This window comes from Babylonia areolata, chromosome 1 (genome assembly GCF_041734735.1).
Source record: "Babylonia areolata isolate BAREFJ2019XMU chromosome 1, ASM4173473v1, whole genome shotgun sequence".
NCBI lineage: Eukaryota > Metazoa > Mollusca > Gastropoda > Neogastropoda > Buccinidae > Babylonia > Babylonia areolata.
In genome coordinates, this window is record NC_134876.1 from 19,900,062 (window position 1) to 19,922,768 (window position 22,707).

At 44.3% G+C, this 22,707-nt stretch overlaps 1 protein-coding gene across 3 annotated transcripts in view; it reads right to left on the reverse strand.

Moving 5' to 3' along the window:
- LOC143280540 (uncharacterized) overlaps positions 1-22,707 on the reverse strand; it is a 68,393-nt gene that overhangs the window by 39,603 nt on the left and 6,083 nt on the right. For 2 of the 3 annotated variants that reach the window (XM_076585247.1, XM_076585232.1), the window contains exons 5-16: positions 19,236-19,429; positions 17,783-17,904; positions 16,278-16,619; positions 15,485-15,778; positions 13,812-13,826; positions 8,813-9,424; positions 7,169-7,391; positions 5,220-5,382; positions 4,458-4,782; positions 3,602-3,849; positions 1,678-1,806; positions 461-619 (exon numbers count right to left, since the gene is read on the reverse strand). In XM_076585247.1, coding sequence (XP_076441362.1) covers positions 461-619; positions 1,678-1,806; positions 3,602-3,849; positions 4,458-4,782; positions 5,220-5,382; positions 7,169-7,391; positions 8,813-9,424; positions 13,812-13,826; positions 15,485-15,778; positions 16,278-16,619; positions 17,783-17,904; positions 19,236-19,429 — 2,826 coding nt within the window. The remainder of the gene's footprint in view (positions 1-460; positions 620-1,677; positions 1,807-3,601; positions 3,850-4,457; positions 4,783-5,219; positions 5,383-7,168; positions 7,392-8,812; positions 9,425-13,811; positions 13,827-15,484; positions 15,779-16,277; positions 16,620-17,782; positions 17,905-19,235; positions 19,430-22,707) is intronic. The other variant, XM_076585241.1, reaches the window with a different exon arrangement.

Here is a 22,707-nt window from a genome sequence, read left to right on the forward strand (position 1 = left end):
GTATGCTAGCTGAATCGGTAGCGTAAGCATCACTGACTTGAAGTTGTGTACCTTGTGTAATGGAGAGAGTTACCACTCTTTACTATTTATTTAAAAAAGGATATGGGCAAAACATTCCAAACACCAGAGGCCAAAAACTGAAAAATGAGGAACCCGGAAGTAATGGGTAACATTTTGTGTCCCAGCTTTTGCAATTTCCGTTGGAAAAATCTTTTGGGATCGTAAAAAAATCATTATTTTACTTTAAATTTAAATTTCTTTGTCACTCACATAAATTATGTATTAATAAAGAAAAGCAATAACTTGATTTCTAAAACGTACATTTCATATAAAGAACACGCTAAAGAAATTCACACATTTTAATTTTATACATCAGATAACAAGACTACAGTGAAAAAAAAAAGAATAAAAAGGAAAGCCAGGAGAGCAAAGAAAAGCATTGTTTGGCAGTACAACTTACATCAGCGATTCCCCCTCTGAAGTTTTTCGTGACGTAGAGACCAGTTTTACTGGGTGTGTCATCAGTCCCACCAAGCCAGACCATTGCTGGGGTCAAGAACTGGATGTCCGAAGGGAAGGTATAATCCTGACTGTGTTGACCGTCCACTGTTAACTGGACCTGCATCAGTGTAAATCAATCCGTGTTAACTGGATTTGCAGGAATGAAAACCATTCTGTGTTATCTGGATCTGCAGGAGTGAAAACCATTCTGTTATCTGGATCTCCAGGAGTGAAAATCATTCTTTGTTAAGCTTATCTGGATTTCCAGGAGTGAAAATCTTTCTGCATATCATGTCCATCAGCCTCAATGCAGCTTTTTATTTATAAACCTTATAAAAGGTGAAAGGTTTCAAAGCTTTTTAGGGCCACTGGAGCAGTGAATTCGTGTCCATGGCTCGGCATAACGCCGGGATATCATGAAAAGGAAGCGTAGAGTGCAGCCTTGTCATGTAGTCCCAAACCTAAATGGACCTCCATATCAACATCGCCATCATCACCATTGTCCTCCTCCATCAACAATCATCCTCTCCTTCCAATGTTTTTTTAACCTTCCCAAACTAAAGTCAGGTACCATTTACACCTGGGTAGGGTGATGAAAATCAGAGTAAAGAGCCTTTCACAAGGACACAAAACTATGCTGAAATGGGGCTCGAACTCTGGTCACTGGTGAACACTGAGTTCAACGTTTAAACTGATTCTGCCATGAAACCTCTTTCAGTAAAAAACAAAACAAAACAAAACAACACCCTAAAAAGCATGACAGTTTTACTATTTCTTCTACAACTATTACTACTTTTATCTGCCATTACTGCTAACAAGAAATATACACAAATGATAATAGTCATAATAATGATAATAACCCTGATGATCATGATGATGACAGCAACAATAACCACAATGATGATGATGATAATGAATAACCTGACTTGTTCATATGTTGGAGCTGCTGCCCACAAACACAGAAAAAAAAGGAAAAGACATAATTTTTGTTAAAGTGGTACATTGTCCATTGTCCAGACTGGGCTCTGTCATCATCTTTATGTTTCAGTGATAATCATAGAATGCACACCTCACCCTTTTACTAAAGAATAATACAAGTAACCGCTGGCGTGATATCACCATCATCAGCATTAACAACAATCCCACAGCAAGAGTAGAACCCAACACCACACTTACCCTGCGTCCGGTTCTACGAATCAAGAGCTTGTGCCAGCGATAGTCATCAAAGCGGACATTATCTGGCTCCCCAATGGTGACCCTGCGGGAACTTCCCTGCTCATCGTTCACAAACACCAAGCGGCCATCCTGCAACACAGCACCATGACAGTTTCAGTTTCAGTTTCAGTAGCTCAAGGAGGCGTCACTGCGTTCGGACAAATCCATATACGCTACACCACATCTGCCAAGCAGATGCCTGACCAGCAGGGTAACCTAACGCGCTTTGTCAGGCCTTGAGAAAAAAAGATAAATACATAAAAAAGAACTACTACTAATAATAACAATATGTATAAGGCGCAAAAACTTGATGAAGTCAACTATAAGCGTACAAAAAAACAAAACAAAACAAAAAACAAAAACAAAAACACCAAAATAAATAACTAAATAACTAACTAACTAAATAATAATAATATAATTAAAAACAACAACAACAAACAAAACAAAACAAAACAAAAACAAACAAACAAAAAAACAACCACCATGGCAGTTTGTTAATAGTTTTATTCATTGATTCTCTCCGTACAAAATGGTGAAACAGGTGACGGCACTAACATTTTACAGCTGCTGACATCATTGAAATGATAGACAACAGAAGGTTCTAACACTGAAGAGTTGAATGAAGACATAAAATGCTGCATTTCTTATGATGACAAAAGCTACATTCCGACATCCACTGGACTTCAGATGGGGTCTTTGTGGGGGGGAAAGAAAGGGAGAAAACTGGCCGTCCATTGTGACTTAATGTTCGATGCTTTCTTCTGCGTGACATGAGTTGTCTTAAACTGGTGTAATGCAAATTTTAATGCACGTGTTTGTATTCCAGTGTTCATTTATTTTTTTTTTGTTGTATAGTACTGATTAACAATACTTTAGAAAAAAAATGACTGGCCCGTGATGCATCTCCCTTCCCCCCCCCCCCCCCCCACGCCTGCCCCCCAGAAAAAGGAAAATAAGCCACAACAGGGGAGAAAGAGACGGAAAGAACACACTGAAAAGAGAGAGACAGATACATGTGACGGACCACTAGAGGCGGAGACGCAAAGAGAAACCCCCCCCCAAAAACCCCACTGTAATACACAGATACAAACACACACACTGGCACTTAACTTATCATCCACTAAATCCTACCCATCCCCCCACCCACCCCGCCCAGCCCCCAGTGTCCATCACCACTTTCACCTCTCTCTGAACACTCAACACCCTCCCCCCTTTCCCTCTGAACCCAATCCTCCACATACTACCTACCGCCTACCCCCTACCACTACACCTCATCCAGCCAACCTTCACCACAACACCCCACAACTCTTTCCAGCCTCATTCCCCACATATTCCCCACTGCATCTCATTCCCCAACACCTCCACCATAAAACCCCTTTTTGACCCTACCTTCCACATACCCCTCAACCATGTCTATCCCCTAAACCTCCACCACACTCCTCCCTCTCACCCTTTCCTCCCACTACCCCCACCACTACCCAACCTCCATCACATCCCTCCTCCAACCTCTCCATCCCATCCTCCACACCCCCTCCCCCCTTTGGCCCAACAATCCATATACTCCCCCTCCCCACCACCTCTACACCTCACCCTCCAGACCTCTACCACAACCCATCCATCTATCTTCTACCCTCCCCTCCACACATAACCCCACCCCACCTCACTGTCTCAACCTCCACCACAACCCTTTGACCCTACCCTCCACAACCACCGCCCTGCCCCCCCCCTCCCACACCCCATCCACCAACTCTGCACCGCACCCTCCCAAACTCCACCACCATAACCACCCTCCCTCCCTAACCTCAACACCGCCCCCACACCCCCCCCGCCCCCACCACCTCCACAGCTCCACCACCACACCCACACCCCCTTCCTCCCTCCCTACCTTCATAGCGATGTACATCCTGCGGGTAGGGCTGACGTCCTGGTACCAGATGAGTCCGTCTGGCTGGTCGGTCAGGAACATGAGGGTGAGATCCCCATTGTCGGTTCGGTTCGTGTAGATGGCGTCCAGGCGGCTGAAGTTGAAGCTGACGTACGACTCCCCGTTAAGGCGGATGATCCGGGTCGTGCCCTCTCCCGTGTGTGGCCAGGGGTCAATGGGCCGTCTTGTGGGAGGCACTGGGGTGTTGACTGTAATAACAACAACAACAATAACCATAATGTATGATAGTGAGTCGTGTCCGACAATGACCATCAGAACAGGAGAGGAAGCAACTGCTGCCCCGACCATACGGGCTAAAATTTGATTACAGTGGAGAGTGTCTTGCACATGTCACATCCCCACTCTCTCGGCCAAGAGAGCTTTAGGACAGTCGGCGCTGGGATGGTACCCACAGGCCAAGTAGCCCCCAAGGCTGCTGCACTAAGAGCCAGTGCTTCCAAATTTGAGAGCCACACACAAAAGACTAAGCTGTAAAATGATTTTCTACTGCAATAGAGAAACCATTGATAATACAGCTCTCATTTTGCTGTTGGCCCAACTGTACACTTAGGTCAATCTCATTATGATAATAAAAATAATAACTAAATGCAGGCTTATATAGCACAGTACCTTTATCTCAGATGGTGGTCATCGCGCTTTACAATAAAATATACAATTTTTAAAATGAGTGACATAAAAGTATGTACAAAAAATGGTATGCTGGGTCTGTGCTGTTCAACTGAATGAATTAACCCTAACTCTACCCCCACCCCACTCCCCCCCACCCCATCACCCACCACCCACCCCTCAACCATACCTGGCCCAGGTCGGCGGGTGGTGACGGGGAGAGGGATGTAGGTGGGCCTGGGCCTGGCCGTCACCCTGTCCAGGTCAATCAGGTAGGCGTTGAGGGTGTCCAGGTAGTAGTCCTCGTCCACGTAGTGCCTGTGGGCGTTGTAGAACTCCAGGTTGTCCACGTACATGTTGGAGTACGTCCCGTCAGACAGCCGCAGGGGTCTGCCAAGGTACGTCTTCCAGCTGCTCGGGCGGGACTCGATCTTGTCCGGGTAGATTTGGTAGTCCATGCGCACCCCGTTGACGTACAGCGCCAGGCCCTGGGTCGGGTGCCAGGTCATCTCCACCTGGAAGGGTTGAGGTGGGGGGGGAGGAGTTTAGGGGGTGGAGGGGAGGCGGGAGGGAAGAGATGAAGGTGGTGGTGGTGAAGTTGAACAGAGAGAAATGTAAGAATGAAGGAGGTACGGAGGGAGAGGGAGAGGGAGAGAGAGAGGGAGAGAGAGAGAGACAGACAGACAGACAGAGATGGAGAGACAGAGAGAGACACACAGACAGAGAAAGAGACAGAGACAGAGAGATAGGATGACGACACACACACACACACACACACACACACAGACGCAAGACACAGACACAGAAAAACAGAGAGAAATAGAAAGAGACACAGATCGAGACAGGGAAGAAACAGAGAGACTGGCAGAGAAACAGACAAAAACGAGACAAATTCAGGCAGTCCGAGACAGGCAGACAGACAGACAAGAGACAGAAGAAGCACACCACTGACCCGTGACCACCGTCCCTCCTTGAACTCGTTAGTGTCGACGACCCAGCGTCGGTCAGTGGTCCTCATCTCTCCGTGCAGCCGTCTGTTCTTGTAGTACAAGCGGACCGGGAAACTGTCGATTAGGTACATCCCGTCCTGCAGACTCTCCGGCCTGACCGATAGTCTGTGGGGGACACACACACACACACACACATGTATGCACACAGACACACACAGACACACACAGATGTATGCACACACACACACACACACACACACACACACGTACGCACGCACACACAAACACACACACACAGAGCAATACACACACACACACACAGACACCCACACCCAGACAGACAGACAGGCACACACACACATACACACACACACGCACGCGCGCACAGACAGACACACACACACGTTACAAATAAAAACCAGGTCTCATAGCCTTCTACAGCCATCAGGCCAGTGATGTCATATTCACTGTATCACTCAGCATAGGATGGTGGGACCCAGCCCTCTCCTGGCATTTTAACCTTCCCCCAACCTAAGTCATGTAGTACCAGTTACATCCTGGGCGGAGTCCCAAAGGACACAACACCCATGCCGAAACGGGAACCTCGAACCCTGATCGCTGGACCAGAAATCCAACGCCTGACCGATTCTGCTGCAGCACCTCCTACACACACACACACATGATACTCAAATCAAATCCTTTAAGTCTTGCTACGAAGCTACACCAATCAGCCCAAACGTTCTTCATGGGAGTTCATCGGGAAAGATAAGGACATCGCCGACTCCAGGGATAAGAGAAGAATGTAGTCGCTGAATCCTGCGAGAAATAAAAAAGCAAAAAACAACAACAAAAATACTGCAACAACCCCCCCCCCCAAAAAAAAAAAAAACAACAACAACAAACAAACACCCACCAATGATGAATGGAAGATATGGTTTGCCTGAACAACATGACCCCCCTCTCGGCTCAGCCGCTTATTTTATTTGTTATTTGTATTTCATTTTATCACAACAGATTTCTCTGCGTGAAATTCGGGCTGCTCTCCCCAGGGAGAGCGCGTCGCTACACTACAGCGCCACCCTTTTTTTTTGGGGGGGGGGGGGGGATTTTTCCTGCGGGCAGTTTTTGTTTGTTTTTCCTATCGAAGTGGATTTTTCTACATAATTTTGCCATGAACAACCCTTTTGTTGCCATGGGTTCTTTTACGTGCGCTATGTGCATGCTGCACACGGGACCTCGGTTTATCGTCTCATCCGAATGACTAGCATCCAGACCACAACTCAAGGTCTAGTGGAAGGGGAGAAAAATTGGCGCCTGAGCCGTGATTCGAACCAGGGCGCTCAGATTCTCTCGCTTCCTAGGCGGACGCGTTACCTCTAGGCCATCACTCCACTGTGCCATGAGGGATGCAGAGCGACACGTGCTGACCACGACATCCGTGAACTGCAGGAGCTGCCGGAATGATGATGGGGTTCGTCATAAAGCTGCTTTTGGAGCTCCACTCCGGATAGTTAATCTTGGATGGGAGGGGTGGTGTGGGGTGTGGGAGGTAGTCCCCTGGCTTTTTACTTTCCCAAGTCTAACCACCCCGGATTCTTTAAGGGGTTTTCTCCCTTGGCTTTTGACTTCCCTAAGTCTACCCACAAGTTAGCGGGTCTATTTTCCAATAACTGGAAGACTTGTGGAGGGCAGGGACGTCTCTGTATCCGTGCAGGTGCAAAGGACATGTACCCACTGCCCAAAGGATCTTAAGTTACTACAAAGGTTTGTTATTTCATGTTTTACAATAACCTTGATTTTAGACACGCGAGTTACTTCACAAGGTTTTACCAGTACCATGTTCTCATTAACCTCACAGGTTTTTTTTATCACTACCTTTTACTGACTTCACAAAACTCCGTGATTAATCAGTGCTATGAAGCCTTACCACAGCAAGCTTTCCATCACTCACCTGAACGTCAAACCTTCCCTGCAGGTGTCCAGGTTACCGGAACAGGTGAAGTTATCGCCAAAGTCGAGGTACTGGTTCAGCCCGTTCAGGTAGACAGCCCTGGAGTTACCCAGCAAGCCGTCCCTTAACACGACGTCACCGATGGCACGGATGCGGCGATTGCGGAGAACAATGTAGCCACCCCACAGGTTGTTGAAAGTAATGATCTCTGGGAACACCTCAACTGAACAGGGAGTGAAAAAGAAAATAAATTAGGGCAAAGAAAGACTTTGTCACATAAAAATGACATTCTCTTTTTTTCCTGTCCTACAAGTCAGAGAGAAAACAAAAGGTCAAATGCAAACGAGTTCACTGATAATTATTTCCTGACAAGGTTTACACGAGAATGGATCAGATTACCTCATGCATTGTGACAACTCAGTGTTAGAAACAGACATTAGAAATCCAAACGATGGCATGCACGAAAAGCCCAGACTGACCACACTACACACGTGACTGTAACGTGCCTTAGCCAGTACTAAGTTTCCACGATTACATTTGACTGGCTACACACACTTCACTGTAACATGCCTCAGCAAGTAGTAAGTTTCCACGGTTACACCACACCTCACCACACACATTCCACTTCACAGAAACACGAGGGACTGGCAGCATTCTTTCAGGGGCGTCAATTCACCTCGGTGAAGTAATACATGTGTGATACAGTCCAGTATACTGTACAACAATGAAGACTGAACGAGGAAGTGTAAGTTTGAACGGAATTCTCACTGTGGAAGGGCACCCCGAAGAAACCTATTATGCTTCCACCTTTCGTTCTCAGCAAATACAGACCCATCCTGTAATTCTGTCGGATTTCTGATTCCTTTTCGGATTCTTTCAGATTCTAAAAGGCCAGGAAATACATGGGTCAAAACTGACTGGCTCACAAAGCAATCATACACACTCTAACCATAATTATTTCGGGACGCCCTTTCACAGGGTAGAACTCTGACTACGCTTCAGCTTAAAGGTGAGTATCGTTCAATCTTTCAGTTTTTGCAAGCATAATGCTGGGCACCTTGGCACCACAACCTCCACTCAGTGACAAAGCTTTGGAGCATGCCAGCTGTTGTGTTGAACGTCGAACAACATGTGGATCACCACACACTTATAGGGGTAAGGACCATATATATCCGAGATTTTCTGACAACTGATATTTTCGGTCTGGTCTCTTTCAAGGTCACCGTTCGGCACACACACACACACACACACACGCAAAATACACATACACGCATGCATGTTCGCACGCACACACATACACAAATGCACATACAAACATACACACAAGACTACCACTGAAATGCAGCGTCACTATCAAACACAAAAGACATCTTCAGGACAGAATAACACTCCCTACAAAGGTGTCAAAGTGTGTGGACTGATCCATAAACGCAACCCCACGTCTGCTTTGGAAAAGAAAAATCAAGGAGCAGATGTCTGACATCTGCATAAACGCAACATCCAGGTAAGGCCTTGAGAGCCTACCGTAGGTCTGAGTAACTTTCATGGTCTTAACCATTCTGCTGTTTTCCTTCTAAAAAATAAAATGCACACAGAGGTGTGGGGGGGTGTGGGGGTGCGGTGAGTGGGGGAGCCGGTACTTACTTCTATAGGTGCCCATCACCTGCAGCTGGTCAAAGTCGTCATTACAAATCTGGAGCTCGTCCACCTCGGCATCCGCCGTGGTGCGGGTATCCACGATATACCGACCCAGGTAAATGCGCTGCGAGGCGCGGTTGTTGCTGTTGTCACGGACCATGCCCCCTGAGGTGGCCACCAGCTGGTCGTTGATGAACATCCTCAGCCCCTTCAGCTGGTGCCACGCCAGCGTCACCCGTTGCCACTCCCCGGTACGGAAGTTGGACGAGGACACGAGCCACGACCTCCTCCTGGTGTTGAACACGGCGCTCAGTTTCCGGTCCTCATAGAAAAGAAAGTAGGAAGGCGCAGCGATGAAGTGCATGTTTTCCGACAGAGCGTTGGGTCGGAGCCACACCGACAGGGTGAAGCCGTAGGGACACATGGAAAGGTTGCCCATGCAGCTGTTATCCTGGTAGTCGATCTCCATGTACTGCCCCTGACCGTTGAGGTACAGGGCCTGCCCCTGTCTCCCGGGACCCAGGGAAGCGCCGTTCTTAAGGCGCAGGGTGTGTCGTGGGTGGAAGACCTGGCTGCCTTGGGAGCTGTCCATGGAGAACATCTCGCAGCCCAGCTGGTCTGCAGAGGGGAGGGAGGGGAAAGCAACAACTAGTCAGACATGCCACGCTACCATGCATCTCTGGCTGTCCACACACCTACATGCATCAGCCCTGTTACGTGCTATGTCACGTCACACTTTGTTATGAATGCAGATGGTATCAGCATGGGTGGGAGTGACTGGTTTTTGTGTTGGTAGCACTAATAGCTGTGGACCAGGATACTGATAGTTTTGGACCAGGACACCGATAGTTTGGGACCAAGATACCAATAGTTTGGGACCAGGATACCAATAGTTTGGGACCAGGATACAGGCGGCTGCTTACTGAACTGGAGTGCGTGTCTTTAATACCTTCAAGTAAAATAGAGGGGGAATAAAATCGCCAAAGTGCCTATACGGAAAGCTGTATAACATGGAAACACTCCGACCCATGCAGATGACCAATCATGCACACAAACCATGCTAGAGAAGTGTGCTATAGAAATATTTCATTATCGTTATCTTTATCATAATAAATAAATAAATCAACAGATTGCTTGTTTTATACACTTTGTTTCCTTTTTTTTTCTTTCCAGTTTTATTCTGATGTATTCATTCAGTCAGAAGAAAATGATGTAAATTAACTTTTAGAATTCAATATCTTTTCATCAGGACCAAAATAAAGTTCTTCTCGCACATACTGTAAGTGGTTGAAACAGAAGAAAGAGATCATATGCTGACTTAACTTGCCTTTTCCCGGACAAGAAGACAGACAGACATGTATCATAATCAACACATACATTTTTCATGGACGTGTTTCTCAATATTTTCAATGGCTGTAACATTCTTACTGTTATTCCATGATTTAAAACGAAGAAATGTTAAGTGGATAAGAGAAAACAAGAAAAGATACAAAAAAAAGTACATCGTAGGGATCACCCTATGAAAGTCACCACATTACCCAGAAATATGTGTTCAATGGGTGAGAAAGAAGAAGATAAGGAAGAAAACATGGGGGAGAGAGAGAGATGGAGATAGATAGATAGATAGATAGACAGATAGATAGAGAGAGGGAGAGAGACAGAGAAAGACAGAGAGAGAGAGAGAGAGACAGAGAGAGAGAGACAGAGAGAGAGACAAAGAGAGAAAGAGAAAGAGACAGAGGCTGAAAAACTGAGAAAGAGAGAGACAGACAGAGACAGACAGAGAGAGAGAGACAGAGACAGACAGACAGAGAGAGAGAGAGAGAAAGACAGAAAGGAAGAGAGAGAGAGAGAATGAGAAAGAGAAAGAGGGAAGACAGACAGAAATACACCCAAACTTTGAAAGAACATTATTTAAGCATCAAACTCCCATTAAGGCCCTAAAATGGCATAATGGTTCTTCACATAGTATCCCTGTAGGCAGCATTCTATTAAAAAAAAAAAACCAACCCCAAAACAAAACAAAAACAAACAAAACAACTGGTTCAATCTAAAAATGAACACATTTTCCAAAACTCAATTCAGCAATTGGGTTAACTTTCCACAACTGACTTTGTAACAGCCAGCTTACAGAAGATTTAAAATAAAAATGAAAGTTTAAAAAAAAAGAAAGAAGAGGCACATTATATCATTGTTTTAATTACAGCATCCTATGACTCTTAATTAACCCCTGGACTGTTGCTGACGAACAGGCTCATCAGATGCGGACCATAACCTCACTGGGATCAGATTGAGTTTACATGCCTGGGTGTCTGTCACCATTCTTCATTTGTATTTGTATTTCTTTTTGTCACAACAGATTTCTCTGTGTGAAATTCGACCTGCTCTCCCCAGGGAGAGCGCGTCGCTACACTACAGTGCCACCTTTTTTTTTTTGGTATTTTTTCCTGCGTGCAGTTTTATTTGTTTTTCCTATCGAAATGGATTTTTCTACAAAATTTTGCCAGGAACAACACTTTTGTTGTCGTGGGTTCTTTTACGTGCGCTAAGTGCATGCTGCACACGGGACCTCGGTTTATCATCTCATCAGAATGACTAGCGTCCAGACCACCACTCAAGGTCTAGTGAAGGGGGAGAAAATATCGGCGGCTGGGCCGTGATTCGAACCAGCGCGCTCAGATTCTCTCGCTTCCTAGGCGGACGCGTTACCTCTAGGCCATCAGTCCACTTATCTGGACAACTTCATCTTGGGATGGCTTCACTTTTGTTCAACAAACTCAATTACACCACTTAAAAACTACACATAAAGTAGTAATTACGCTTCAGACTCGGGACACACTGATCTCATGCCACCAATGTTCAGCAGCCAAGCGGTTAAAATAAAACTTGGGCATCAAAGGCTTTACTGTGTAAAACTATGTAACTTAGACTGGTGGCAAAGGAAAAGCTTTTTGTGGAAGAAAGATTTTTTGTTTTTTGTTTTAGCTTATTTGTGAAAGATAACTGGCTTTGACAGTAGAAGGCGCTCTTACAGAACATACATTATATTATGATAAATCGCAGTTGCGGTTCGCAGTTTACATGACTGTCAACAAGGGAAATTGGAATCGACAGATTGGCAACATCTACTTCAGTAACTATGGATTATTTATGAGGTAAAACCTTCCAGTAAGTGAGTAAACAAACATATCAGTTTAACAAAACATGCCATTTTTTTTTAAACATGCTGAAAATGCATTCTGCAATGTGGCAGCAAGCATAAATCAAACATTGGAACTCTCTGTCTTGCCCAGTGTGAACGTCACCTGTTTAAACGTAAAGGTGACTACAAGACAATGATCTTTTGATAATCACATTGGATTCAAGAAAACGTTCAGCTCTGATGGCTATGAATACACACATTATGTTTATATACAATACATATAATATTAGTGTCGTAAAAAGGATAGCTGCAACACAAATAGCACGAACATCAATAATAATCAACATCAATCACAGCAACAGGATGTACTATGTTTTCAATGTTAGATTATTGTAGACTCTTTAAAGCAACATAACTGACGATCAATTCACATTGTAACAAACACCATTCTCGGGGTAAAAGCAAATATACGTTAAGCACACAATCAAATAAACGACATACAGATGTTCAAAAAAAGCGATTGCGTATTGAATGCATGCAATAAATCACTTTTGTTTTCCGACTATATAAGTCCAATGAGGAATGAAAAAATGATGTATTGGATGTGTATGCCAAAACACACACACACACACACACACACACACACACACACACACACACACACACATCTCCTTTCAAAATCTCATCAGCAGTTTGTGAATCTTAATCCATTTCTAGCACACACACACACACACACACACACACACACACACACACACACACACACACACACACACACACACACACACACACACACACACACATCTCCTTTCAAAATCTCATCAGCAGTTTGTTAATCTCAATCCATTTCTAGCATTTCTAAAGCAGTCAGGCAATACTTTAGTTCATAGCAAATTAGCTAAAATAAAAACACTGCACACGTCACAAAACTAGCAAATAAACATGCAAAAGTGTTAATAAAAGGGAAAGAAATTGAAAAAAAAAAATTCTGTGCATCTCATACAAGGTAGATGGAAAGCTTCCGAAGGAGATGAAGGTTGAAAGACAGACAGATGGACTTTCGGACAAACAGACAGGCAGGCAGGTAGGCAAGCAGGCAGGCAAGGAAATAGACAGACAGACAGAGAGTCAGGCTTGTTTGAAATCTTATAAATTATCCACAAATACCAGTGCTGTTTAGTCTTATTCATTTTGCTGACAGAATCACAACAAAGAACTCACTGCAGGGAATAAAGCCGAGAACATTTGTGTGTTTATATTTTGCACGTAAATTCGTTTCAAATGTTTGAAATAACAGTACCATAACTGCTCCTAAATGATTCAAAATCAATTCTTAGGCATTTGAATTTGCAGTTTATTGTCCAATATATAAATGTGTCAATCTTAAGAAAATGTTCTGTGACAGTACATGCAGACGTATTCCCTTTTAAAATAGCTAATTAATTGATGTCAGAATAAACCAAAACAAAAAGCGATCTATGATATCATATACTGATGTCATGAACAATACGTAACCCATGCAGGTCCAGATGTTATACACTAGTAAATAAACAGAGTTTCAAATGTCTCAGATCTAAGCTTCTGTGTCGTTTCTGTCACAAAAACGTTTTTAATTAAACAGACACTAAGAAACCACCAGTTAAAAAATCTTTCTCGTGTAAACAAGGGAGATAATTGTTAGTTTTCTGTGAAATCTTTCTCGTGTAAAAAAGGGAGATAATTGTTCCTTTGTTTTAGTGAGCAGAAGGTTAAGAATAGCAACAAGGGGGATCGGGAGGAAAGCTGAGCATGCAACAGGGGACGTTAGAGCAAAAGAAATGAAAAGACAACCACACACACACAAAAAAAGTTAAAATGTATTACCTTTGTTAGTATGCACTACATTTGAATTAAAGTGAAATGAAATGATTAGTAACAAAACAAGGCAAAGCCAATTTGTATAGCAAATCATGAGGTGAATGTTACTTTTTGTGCTGAACACTTAGAAGTCTGCATTTCAATCATTCTAAAAACAAACAAACAAACAAATAAACAAAACCACACATCACGTTTTCTGTTAGTCAGTGATAAAAGCATGCCAAAAAACCAACGGCGAATTCCTTACTTGATGGCGTTGCTGTCACGTGACAATGAAAGCAGCCAATCAATAATTATACAGTCGCACTATAAGCTAAATGCTGACCTCTGATTGGTCAAATAAATACAAGCAGTACTACTTATGGACTGACTATGGTGTAACCATTGCAAATGAAGGAATGATTAATTATTTCATTGTCCAAAGAGACAGGACTTTATAAAGAATTGCACTGCTTCTTGACTGCATATAGTTCCCTTCATTTTTACTTCAATGAAAGTGCGTGGAATTAGAATCTGTTGTTTGCTACCGGTGATTTTACTAGGATCGATCAAAGTAAAGAGATCATCACATAGTTTATTTCGGGAAGACATATACTTCAGGTTAAAACAACAACATAGTCATTGGCGTCATTGTCATGAAGATACACAACTATCAAAGGCAGGCCAATTTTAAACTACCAATGCGGCAAAATTCAACACGACAACTGTTAAAGTGGAGACAAGTCAATGTCTGCAGAACAAAGCATTTGATTAATGTCCATAGCTGCTAGCATCATACTGTTAATGTCAGCATCACTATTTTCATTGTTCTAACAAACTATAAACAGCGCTTTAAGCCACGGTGATTTAGGTTGGCAGACTCTGGCACTTTCATCTCGAACAAATTGTCTATGAAGCAAACTTCACTCATGCCTCTACAGGTTAAGAATGTAGCTTCTTTAATTTGGTTATATCTAATGCTTTTTGCTTCTTTAAAGGGTACATATGTATGCTTTTATGCTTTTAAACACACACAAGTACACATGCATGTATGCGCGCACACACAGGCACACGCACACACACAGACGCAGACAAACACACACATGCACACGCACACACACAGACGCAGACAAACACACACATGCACACGCACACACACAGACGCAGACAAACACACACATGCACACACACAATCTCCACCATCAACAAGAACACCAGCAGGTAGTAAGACAGACATCACAACACAAAATTTGACACTTGATTTGAAAGTTTGAGAACGACAGCACAAAGTTTCAGAATCCACCCTCCCCTCACACACATGCACACGTACACGTATGCACACACACGCATACACATTCTCTCTCTCTCTCTCTCTCTCTCTCACACACACACACACAAACATGCACACGTACACGTATGTACACACATGCATACACATACTCACTCACACACAAGCACACACAACACACACACTACATACACACACCCACACTACAAACACACACACACTAACACACACATACACACAAACACACTTCAACACTCACTTAAAAAACACACCCCCAACACACTCCCCCCCCCCCTCTACACATCTCCCCTTTCTCCTCTAAAAAACAACAACAAAAAACCCAAAAACCAAAAAAAAAAAAAAACAAACAAAAAAAAACACAACCCACCCCATTCACATTCATCCCACTCACCACGATCGATGTAGCCAAAAGCCAAGAGGTCCTCTCGTCTGTAATACCAGACCTCCAGTTCATCGATGTCGAAGTTGCCCGTCACGTAGTAACCGCCAGGCACATCCCCGTAGTTGGGTCTCCCGATGTAGAAGTGGCTGTTGTCGCTCCGGGGGGTCCTCTGGTAGGTGTGGGGGATGGCCTCTCCCTCGGCCTGCTTGTTGTTCACGAAGAGTTTCAGGCCGTGGCTGGGATGCCACGACATCTCCACGTAGTACCAGCGGTTGACTTCGAACCGTGGCGCGGAGATTTGATCTGTGAGATAAAAAAAAGAATAGAAAAAAAGAACAAAAATCTGAATCGTCGTTAATGAGTTTTGGGTGGAGAATATTCATCATCATCATGATCTACAAAATTCTCCACATTCAAACACTCCAAACCTTATGTCACACTTATACCCTAAACTGATATTACAGTGGGATCCTAACATAAACAGCTTCAATTGCATGCTGAAAACGAAGCTAATAGAATCAATAACCTTGTAACTTATCATATCCACCCGCTCGCAGACATACATACACAAACCCCCACTAAACTCCAATCTACTCGGCTCACCTCGAGCATCATTAATGCAACACAAAAACGAATTAACCTTGTAGCTAACTACACACACACACACACACACACACACACACCCTACACACATATCCACCCACACCCCCCACCAACACCCACATACATACCCAACTCCACCCCCACACCCATACACACACACACCGACATCCACCTAACCCCAAATCCCACCCCAACCCACCTCTGCCATCAGCGATGGCCAGCACAAATCCGTCCTGGAAGAGCAGCAGAAGACCCGTGGTCCCAGTGGACAGGAACACCATGTTGTTCTCAAAGCTGCGGAACTTCATCCAGGCAGATACCGTGATGCCCTGCTGGCACCGGGCCAGGTTGCCCAAACAGGAATGGGACCACTGGCCCAAGTCGGCATACTGGCCGTTACTGGTCAGCTCCAAGGCGTTCCCGATCCGACCCGGTACCAGTCTGGGTCCTCCAGTCAGACCGATGTTCAGGTCGGGGTGGAGGACCTGTCTCTGGTCCCGGGACATCTCCTCGAAGTGGACGATGAAACTCTCTGGGCGACCTGAGGACAGCAGTTTCAGTTTCGCTTTCAGTTTCAGAAAGGTGTCAAAGCACGCCAGTTGTTCCAGACACGCTATAACACATCTGCTAAGCGTCAGTTTCGGGTTCTCAAGGAGGCGTCACTGTGTTCGGACAAAACCATGTCCGCTGCACCACATCTGCTAGGCAGATGCCTGATCTGCAGCATAACCCCATGCGTTTAGTCACTCCTTGAGTTCATGTACATACATACATATATATATATATATATATATATATCTGTGTGTGTGTGTGTGTGTGTGTGTAACCCATCAGAGCGGATTCATTCTACAGAATTTTGCCAGAGGACAGCACTCTGTTGTCATGGGTTCTGTTCCAGCGTGCCAAGTGCGTTCTGCACACAGGACCTCCGTTTATTATCTCGTCTGAATGACTGAACACTCAGTTTGATTTTCCAGTCAAACTTGGGAGAAATGGGCGAGACTTGGACTCGAACCCAGACCCTCACGGACACTTTTCTGGCACAGACAAAGGGTCTTAACCACATCTGCTAAAAAAAAAACAACAACAAAAATAAATGATACATAACTGAACACACAAAAAAGGAGCAAAGGGCAGTACAGATCAGTGACGGCGGTTTCCATGCAGCATAAAAAATATTATGCAGTTGCTCATGGGTAATATTCGTGTGGTAATCATCATATTCTCTGCATACTTTGAAAAGTGAACTGTCTGTCTGCTGTTTATCTATCACTATGTTTTCAGTAATTACAATCATTGTTATCATTATCAACATTGCAATGATCATCATTATCATCATCATAATTATTATCGTCGTTGTTGCTGCTTAGTGTTGTTGTTGTTGTTCTTCTTCTTATTTTTACTGTTCTTGTTTCTATTTTTTTCTACAGGTTTGGTGTTGTTGTTACAGCATTGTGGCGAAAGTATATAACCGTTGTTGTTACAAGATACAATAATTCTTTATTATCTGTAAAAGAGAAATTGTTAACACAATAGCTGTCAAAAAAAAGACGACATATGCCTTAATTCCAAAGAAAAACACAAAGTCCGACCAAGCTCCCACATTCCAACAAGAACACCCATTCACAGTAGACATAATTATGCCCAACGCATCAAAAGTCATGTATCATAACCCATGTTATGTATGTCACTGCTGTTACTTACTTCTGCGGATGAATCCCTGAGAGGTGAGGTAGTCGCGGTCAGCGTACCACAGGTCCAGTTCGTCAAAGGCCCCAGCCGAGTACGTTGACCTGCGATCTCTGCTGCTTCGTCCCAGGTAGAACCTGCAGCAGGTGTGTGTGTGTGTGTGTGTGTGTGTGTGTGTGAGACACAACAGCACACAAAGAAAGTATAAGCGGAAGACGAAGAGAAAAACAACAACAATAATCTAAAACCCAACTGTATTTTGTGTTTGTATATGAATTTATGAATTCCGATTGATGTTTGTACCTTTTATGTACTGCCCCTTCACCCTGGAAAATTCCTTGTGACCCTGGTACACTTGGTAATAAAGAAATATTCTTTTTTCTTTTAAAAAGTTACATCGGTTCCTTACAACCGCTTTCCAAACCAACCAACGGCTAAACAGACACACAAAATTGACAGACTGATACATTTACAGACAGACATGCGACGTAGATAGACAAATACAGAGATGCACATAAAAACAACTGACAAAGACCCCACCGCTACCCCTCCCCTCTCACCCCCCCCCCACCCCCCCACCTGGTGTCGTGTTGTAAACAACGAAAGTATAACGGGAGCCTAACGTTGGTGCCTGCGTAAACATTATTGCCCAGCAGACAATAATGGCAACAATCAGAGTCGACGAACTACTGCTCGTTGATTATTAGCCATGCAGTAAACTTTCTTCAGTTAACTATGTGTTTGTCGTGTCTGTTCCTGCAGCGGCATATATCACAGACTGACACAAGCTGACAGCTGGGCCAGCAGCAAAGTGAGAGCTGTATGATCAATGCTTTCTCCATTTACAGCTCAATCTTTTGTGAAGGACTACGACTCGCAAACAAAGGAGGAAAGACTCCACTGGCTCTTAGTGATGCAGCACTGGAGGCTACTTGGCCTTTGGGGACCACCCCAACGCCGGCTGTCATAAAGCTCTCTTGGCCAAGAGAGTGGGGATGGAAACTTGGGCAAGATATTCACGGCTATAATCACAAATTCTAGTCCAGACAGCCAGGACAGCAGTCGCGTCCTCTGCTGTCTGTTCTGATGGTCATAGTCAGACATGACTGACTGTCACACATTCTGTAGCGAGAACACAACATGAAGACTGGCAAAGCAGCTGAAAAACAACAACAACAAAACAAAACAAGAAAAATAAAGCAAAACAAAACAACCCCCCCCCATGGAGTGAGGAAAACACACACACACAACACACACACACACACACGCAAATGATTTTTTCCTGTCTGTCATGTATCTGGTTGGAGTGGGGAAAACACACACACACACACACACACACACACACACACACACATGATTTTTTCCTGTCTGTCATGTATCCGGTTGGAGTGGGGAAAACACACACACACACACACACACACACACACACACACACACACACACACACACACACACCAACGACCATCACCTGTCTGTGGTGTATCTGGCCGGGGTGGGGGTGGTTTTCTTGGTGGGGGAGCCGCTCTCAGCGACGAGGTTCCCGTTGTGGTACAGCTGCAGGCCTCGTTCCGGGTGGAAGGACACCTCCAGAAAGTGCCACTTCTTGGCATCGAAATCCGAGGTGGAGATCTCCCACGTGTAGCTCGTAGTGTCCGCCTTCACCTGCAGGCACGGAGGGTTTCAGTTTCACTTTCAGTTTCAGTTTCTCAAGGAGGCGTCACTGCGTTCGGACAAATCCATATACTGCTGGGCGTATGCCTGACCAGCAGCACAACCCAGCGCGCCTAGTCAGGTCTTGAGAGCATGCTTATATATTTGTGTACCTATCAGAGTGGATTTTATTTTACATAATTTTGCCACAGGACAACACTCTTGTTGCCATAGGTTCTTTTTCAGTGCGCCAAGTGCGTGCTGCACACGGGACCTCGGTTTATCGTCTCATACGAAAGACCAGACGCTCAGTTTGATTTTTGCAGAAAAACCTTGGAGAAAAGACGAGAGCGGGATTTCGAACCCTCACACCCTCACGGACTCTCTGTATTGGCAGATGAGCGTCTTAACCATTCTGCCACCTTCCTCCTTGCATGGAGAGGAAAAGTGAAAAGATCAAATCAAACTATGCTGCTGCTTTTTGCCCGGCTGACCACCAAGAGGTCATTTCACCACTGATCGCCCTTGTCATTTCTTAAGACCAGTCAAAAGAGAACGCAAAATATTGTTAAATGTTTGATTAAAACATCGTCAACAGAACCAGTTATCTCACGTCTCATTCAATCCCTGTGAAACTCAAGTTAGAAATATTGAAACAGTTAAAAGGTGACACCAAAAAGATCTCTGTCTGCCTGTCCCTCTATCTATCTATCCATCCATAAATCTATAAATCCACCCACCTTCTCATCAATCTCATCCCTACTCTTAAACCTCAGGCGACAATATTTGATTATTTGATTATTTACAAGCATTGTTGTTTTGTATTTGATTATTTACAAGCATTTTTTTTTTTAGTTACAGTTCTCATAGTCTTTTACCGCCATCGTGCAGTGAGCTCATGTCCACTGTAAGGCTCGGCACACGAAGGCGGGGTGCCAATCTTCTTCTTCCATCGTTTTTTAATCTTCTCCAACCGAAGTCAGGATGGAGTGAGTGAGGAAAATCGGAGATAAGTGCCTTTCCCAAGCACACAACACCCAGTAAAGTGCCCTTCCCAAGCACACAACACCCAGTAAAGTGCCCTTCCCAAGCACACAACACCCAGTAAAGTGCCTTTCCCAAGCACACAACACCCAGTAAAGTGCCCTTCCCAAGCACACAACACCCAGTAAAGTGCCTTTCCCAAGCACACAACACCCAGTAAAGTGCCCTTCCCAAGCACACAACACCATGCCGAAACGGGGCTTCGAACTCTGATCACTGGTGAACACTGGATCACAAGTCAACGTTTGACAGATTCGACCAAGACGCTTTCCACACCATCTTTGATCTGAGCACTCTCATTTGATTATTTCCCTTTGGCAGCTCGCACACACACACACACACACACACACACACACACACACACACACACACACACACACACACACACACACACACACACACACTCAAATGGTTTGTCCGCATGCCAAATAACATCGATGTTGTCTGTTTCCTTCGTGAAACGATTGATTTCTAATCAAAATGTGAAAAAAATGCTTACAATGGTGCAAATCTGCAAAAGCAGTACTGAGAGATAAGGGAGTGGGTTATCGAAAATATGTTACCGCTACAGGGGGAAAAAGAAAAAAAGTGGCGACAAACACACAGACACGTTCATTGTATTTGGTACAGTTAGGAATCAAAATCACCGAATACAGAAGGCGCTATGCGTGTTGAAACAAAAAGTAAGACCTGTGACCTGCATGCAAATGAGGTAAACAACCCCCCCTCCCCCCAAAAAAAAAGAAAGACCCCCCCCCCCAAAAAAAAACCCACCACCACCACCAACAAAACCAAACCCCCCCCCAAAAAAAAAACCCAACAAAAAAAAAACCCCAACAAACAACAACAACACACACACACACAAAACCCCCCAAAACAAACAAACAAAAAAACAAGCAAAAAAACAACAACAAAAAACCCCGCCACAAACGTTGGTCATATACCATGAGGTTTTTAGTGTAATCTTGAATCCCACATCACTGCTGAGACAACATTCCCTGCATCTTCTCCAATCTGGCAAGCATCCGTTCTGCAGTTTGTGCCAGCCCTCGAAAGATGGTTTTAGAAACTATCTGTGATGTTTGTTTTTTGTTTGTGTGAGTGTGTGTGTTTGTTTGTTTGCTTACTGTAACTGGCTTCTTCTGCACTTTTGTTTTTCAGTCTATAATTTTGTTGCTGTCTCAGAGAGAGAGAGAGAAAGAGACAGAGAGAGAGAGAGAGAGAGAGAGAGAGAGAGAGAGAGAGAGAGATGTTGTCATACACGCATATAATACGAACCAGCAGGTGGGAGAAGAATCTTGAAGTGCTAGTTTACAACTATGTTCATTACATCACTATCACAAGCAATGAAGTCATTAGTGAGCTAAAAAACATAAAAAAGAAAGAAAAAAACAAACAAACAAACAAACATAAACAAACAAACACCCCCCCCCCCCAAAAAAAAAAAAAAGTAAGTAAGTAAACAGAGCGTGCATTTTCCGATGCCATATCAAACACTGAAACCAGTGCATTTTGCGATTCCTAAGTCACAGGCATTTGGGTTGACACAGTCAGGACTGTACACACAGGATTGCCACGCATGACGAACAAGAAGAGGAAATTCTGGCTGTGCATGGGTTAAACGACCGTTCTCTGAAAGCAAAATGATTCTACACTGTTGCTGGGAAGTTCCGTCTGTCTGTTTGTCTGTTTGTCTGTTTGTCTCTCTCTCTCTCTCTGTGTGAAAGTTGAACTATTCTTGAGCTGGCAGACACCAGTAAGAATCACGCCTGGAGCATTCTACAATGTGCAAACCGGCTGTAAACTTGCTGACGCCATATAACATGCTGATGTCTGTTACGGAAGAATGATATCAACTCTCTCTCTCTCTCTCTCTCTCTCTCTCTCTCCCTCTCTCTCTCTCACATGCCACTACACACAACATTCATGCACACTTACCAAACCACACAATCATCCCCACCACACGCTAACGCACATGTACATACACCACACACACAAAACCCCAATGCACACACACACGCGCGCGCGCGCGCGCGCGCGCGCACATCTTCCATCCCTCCTCCAACAAAAGAACAAACACACTCACACTCACACACACACATCAAACATACATACACACACGCACAAACACTACCCCCCATACACACAACCACCCACCCATTAATCTTCAGTTTTGACTGATCATACAGAATCGACAACCCACTGGTCCCAGTCGAAAGGAAGCCCCTCACAAAAGAACACATTCA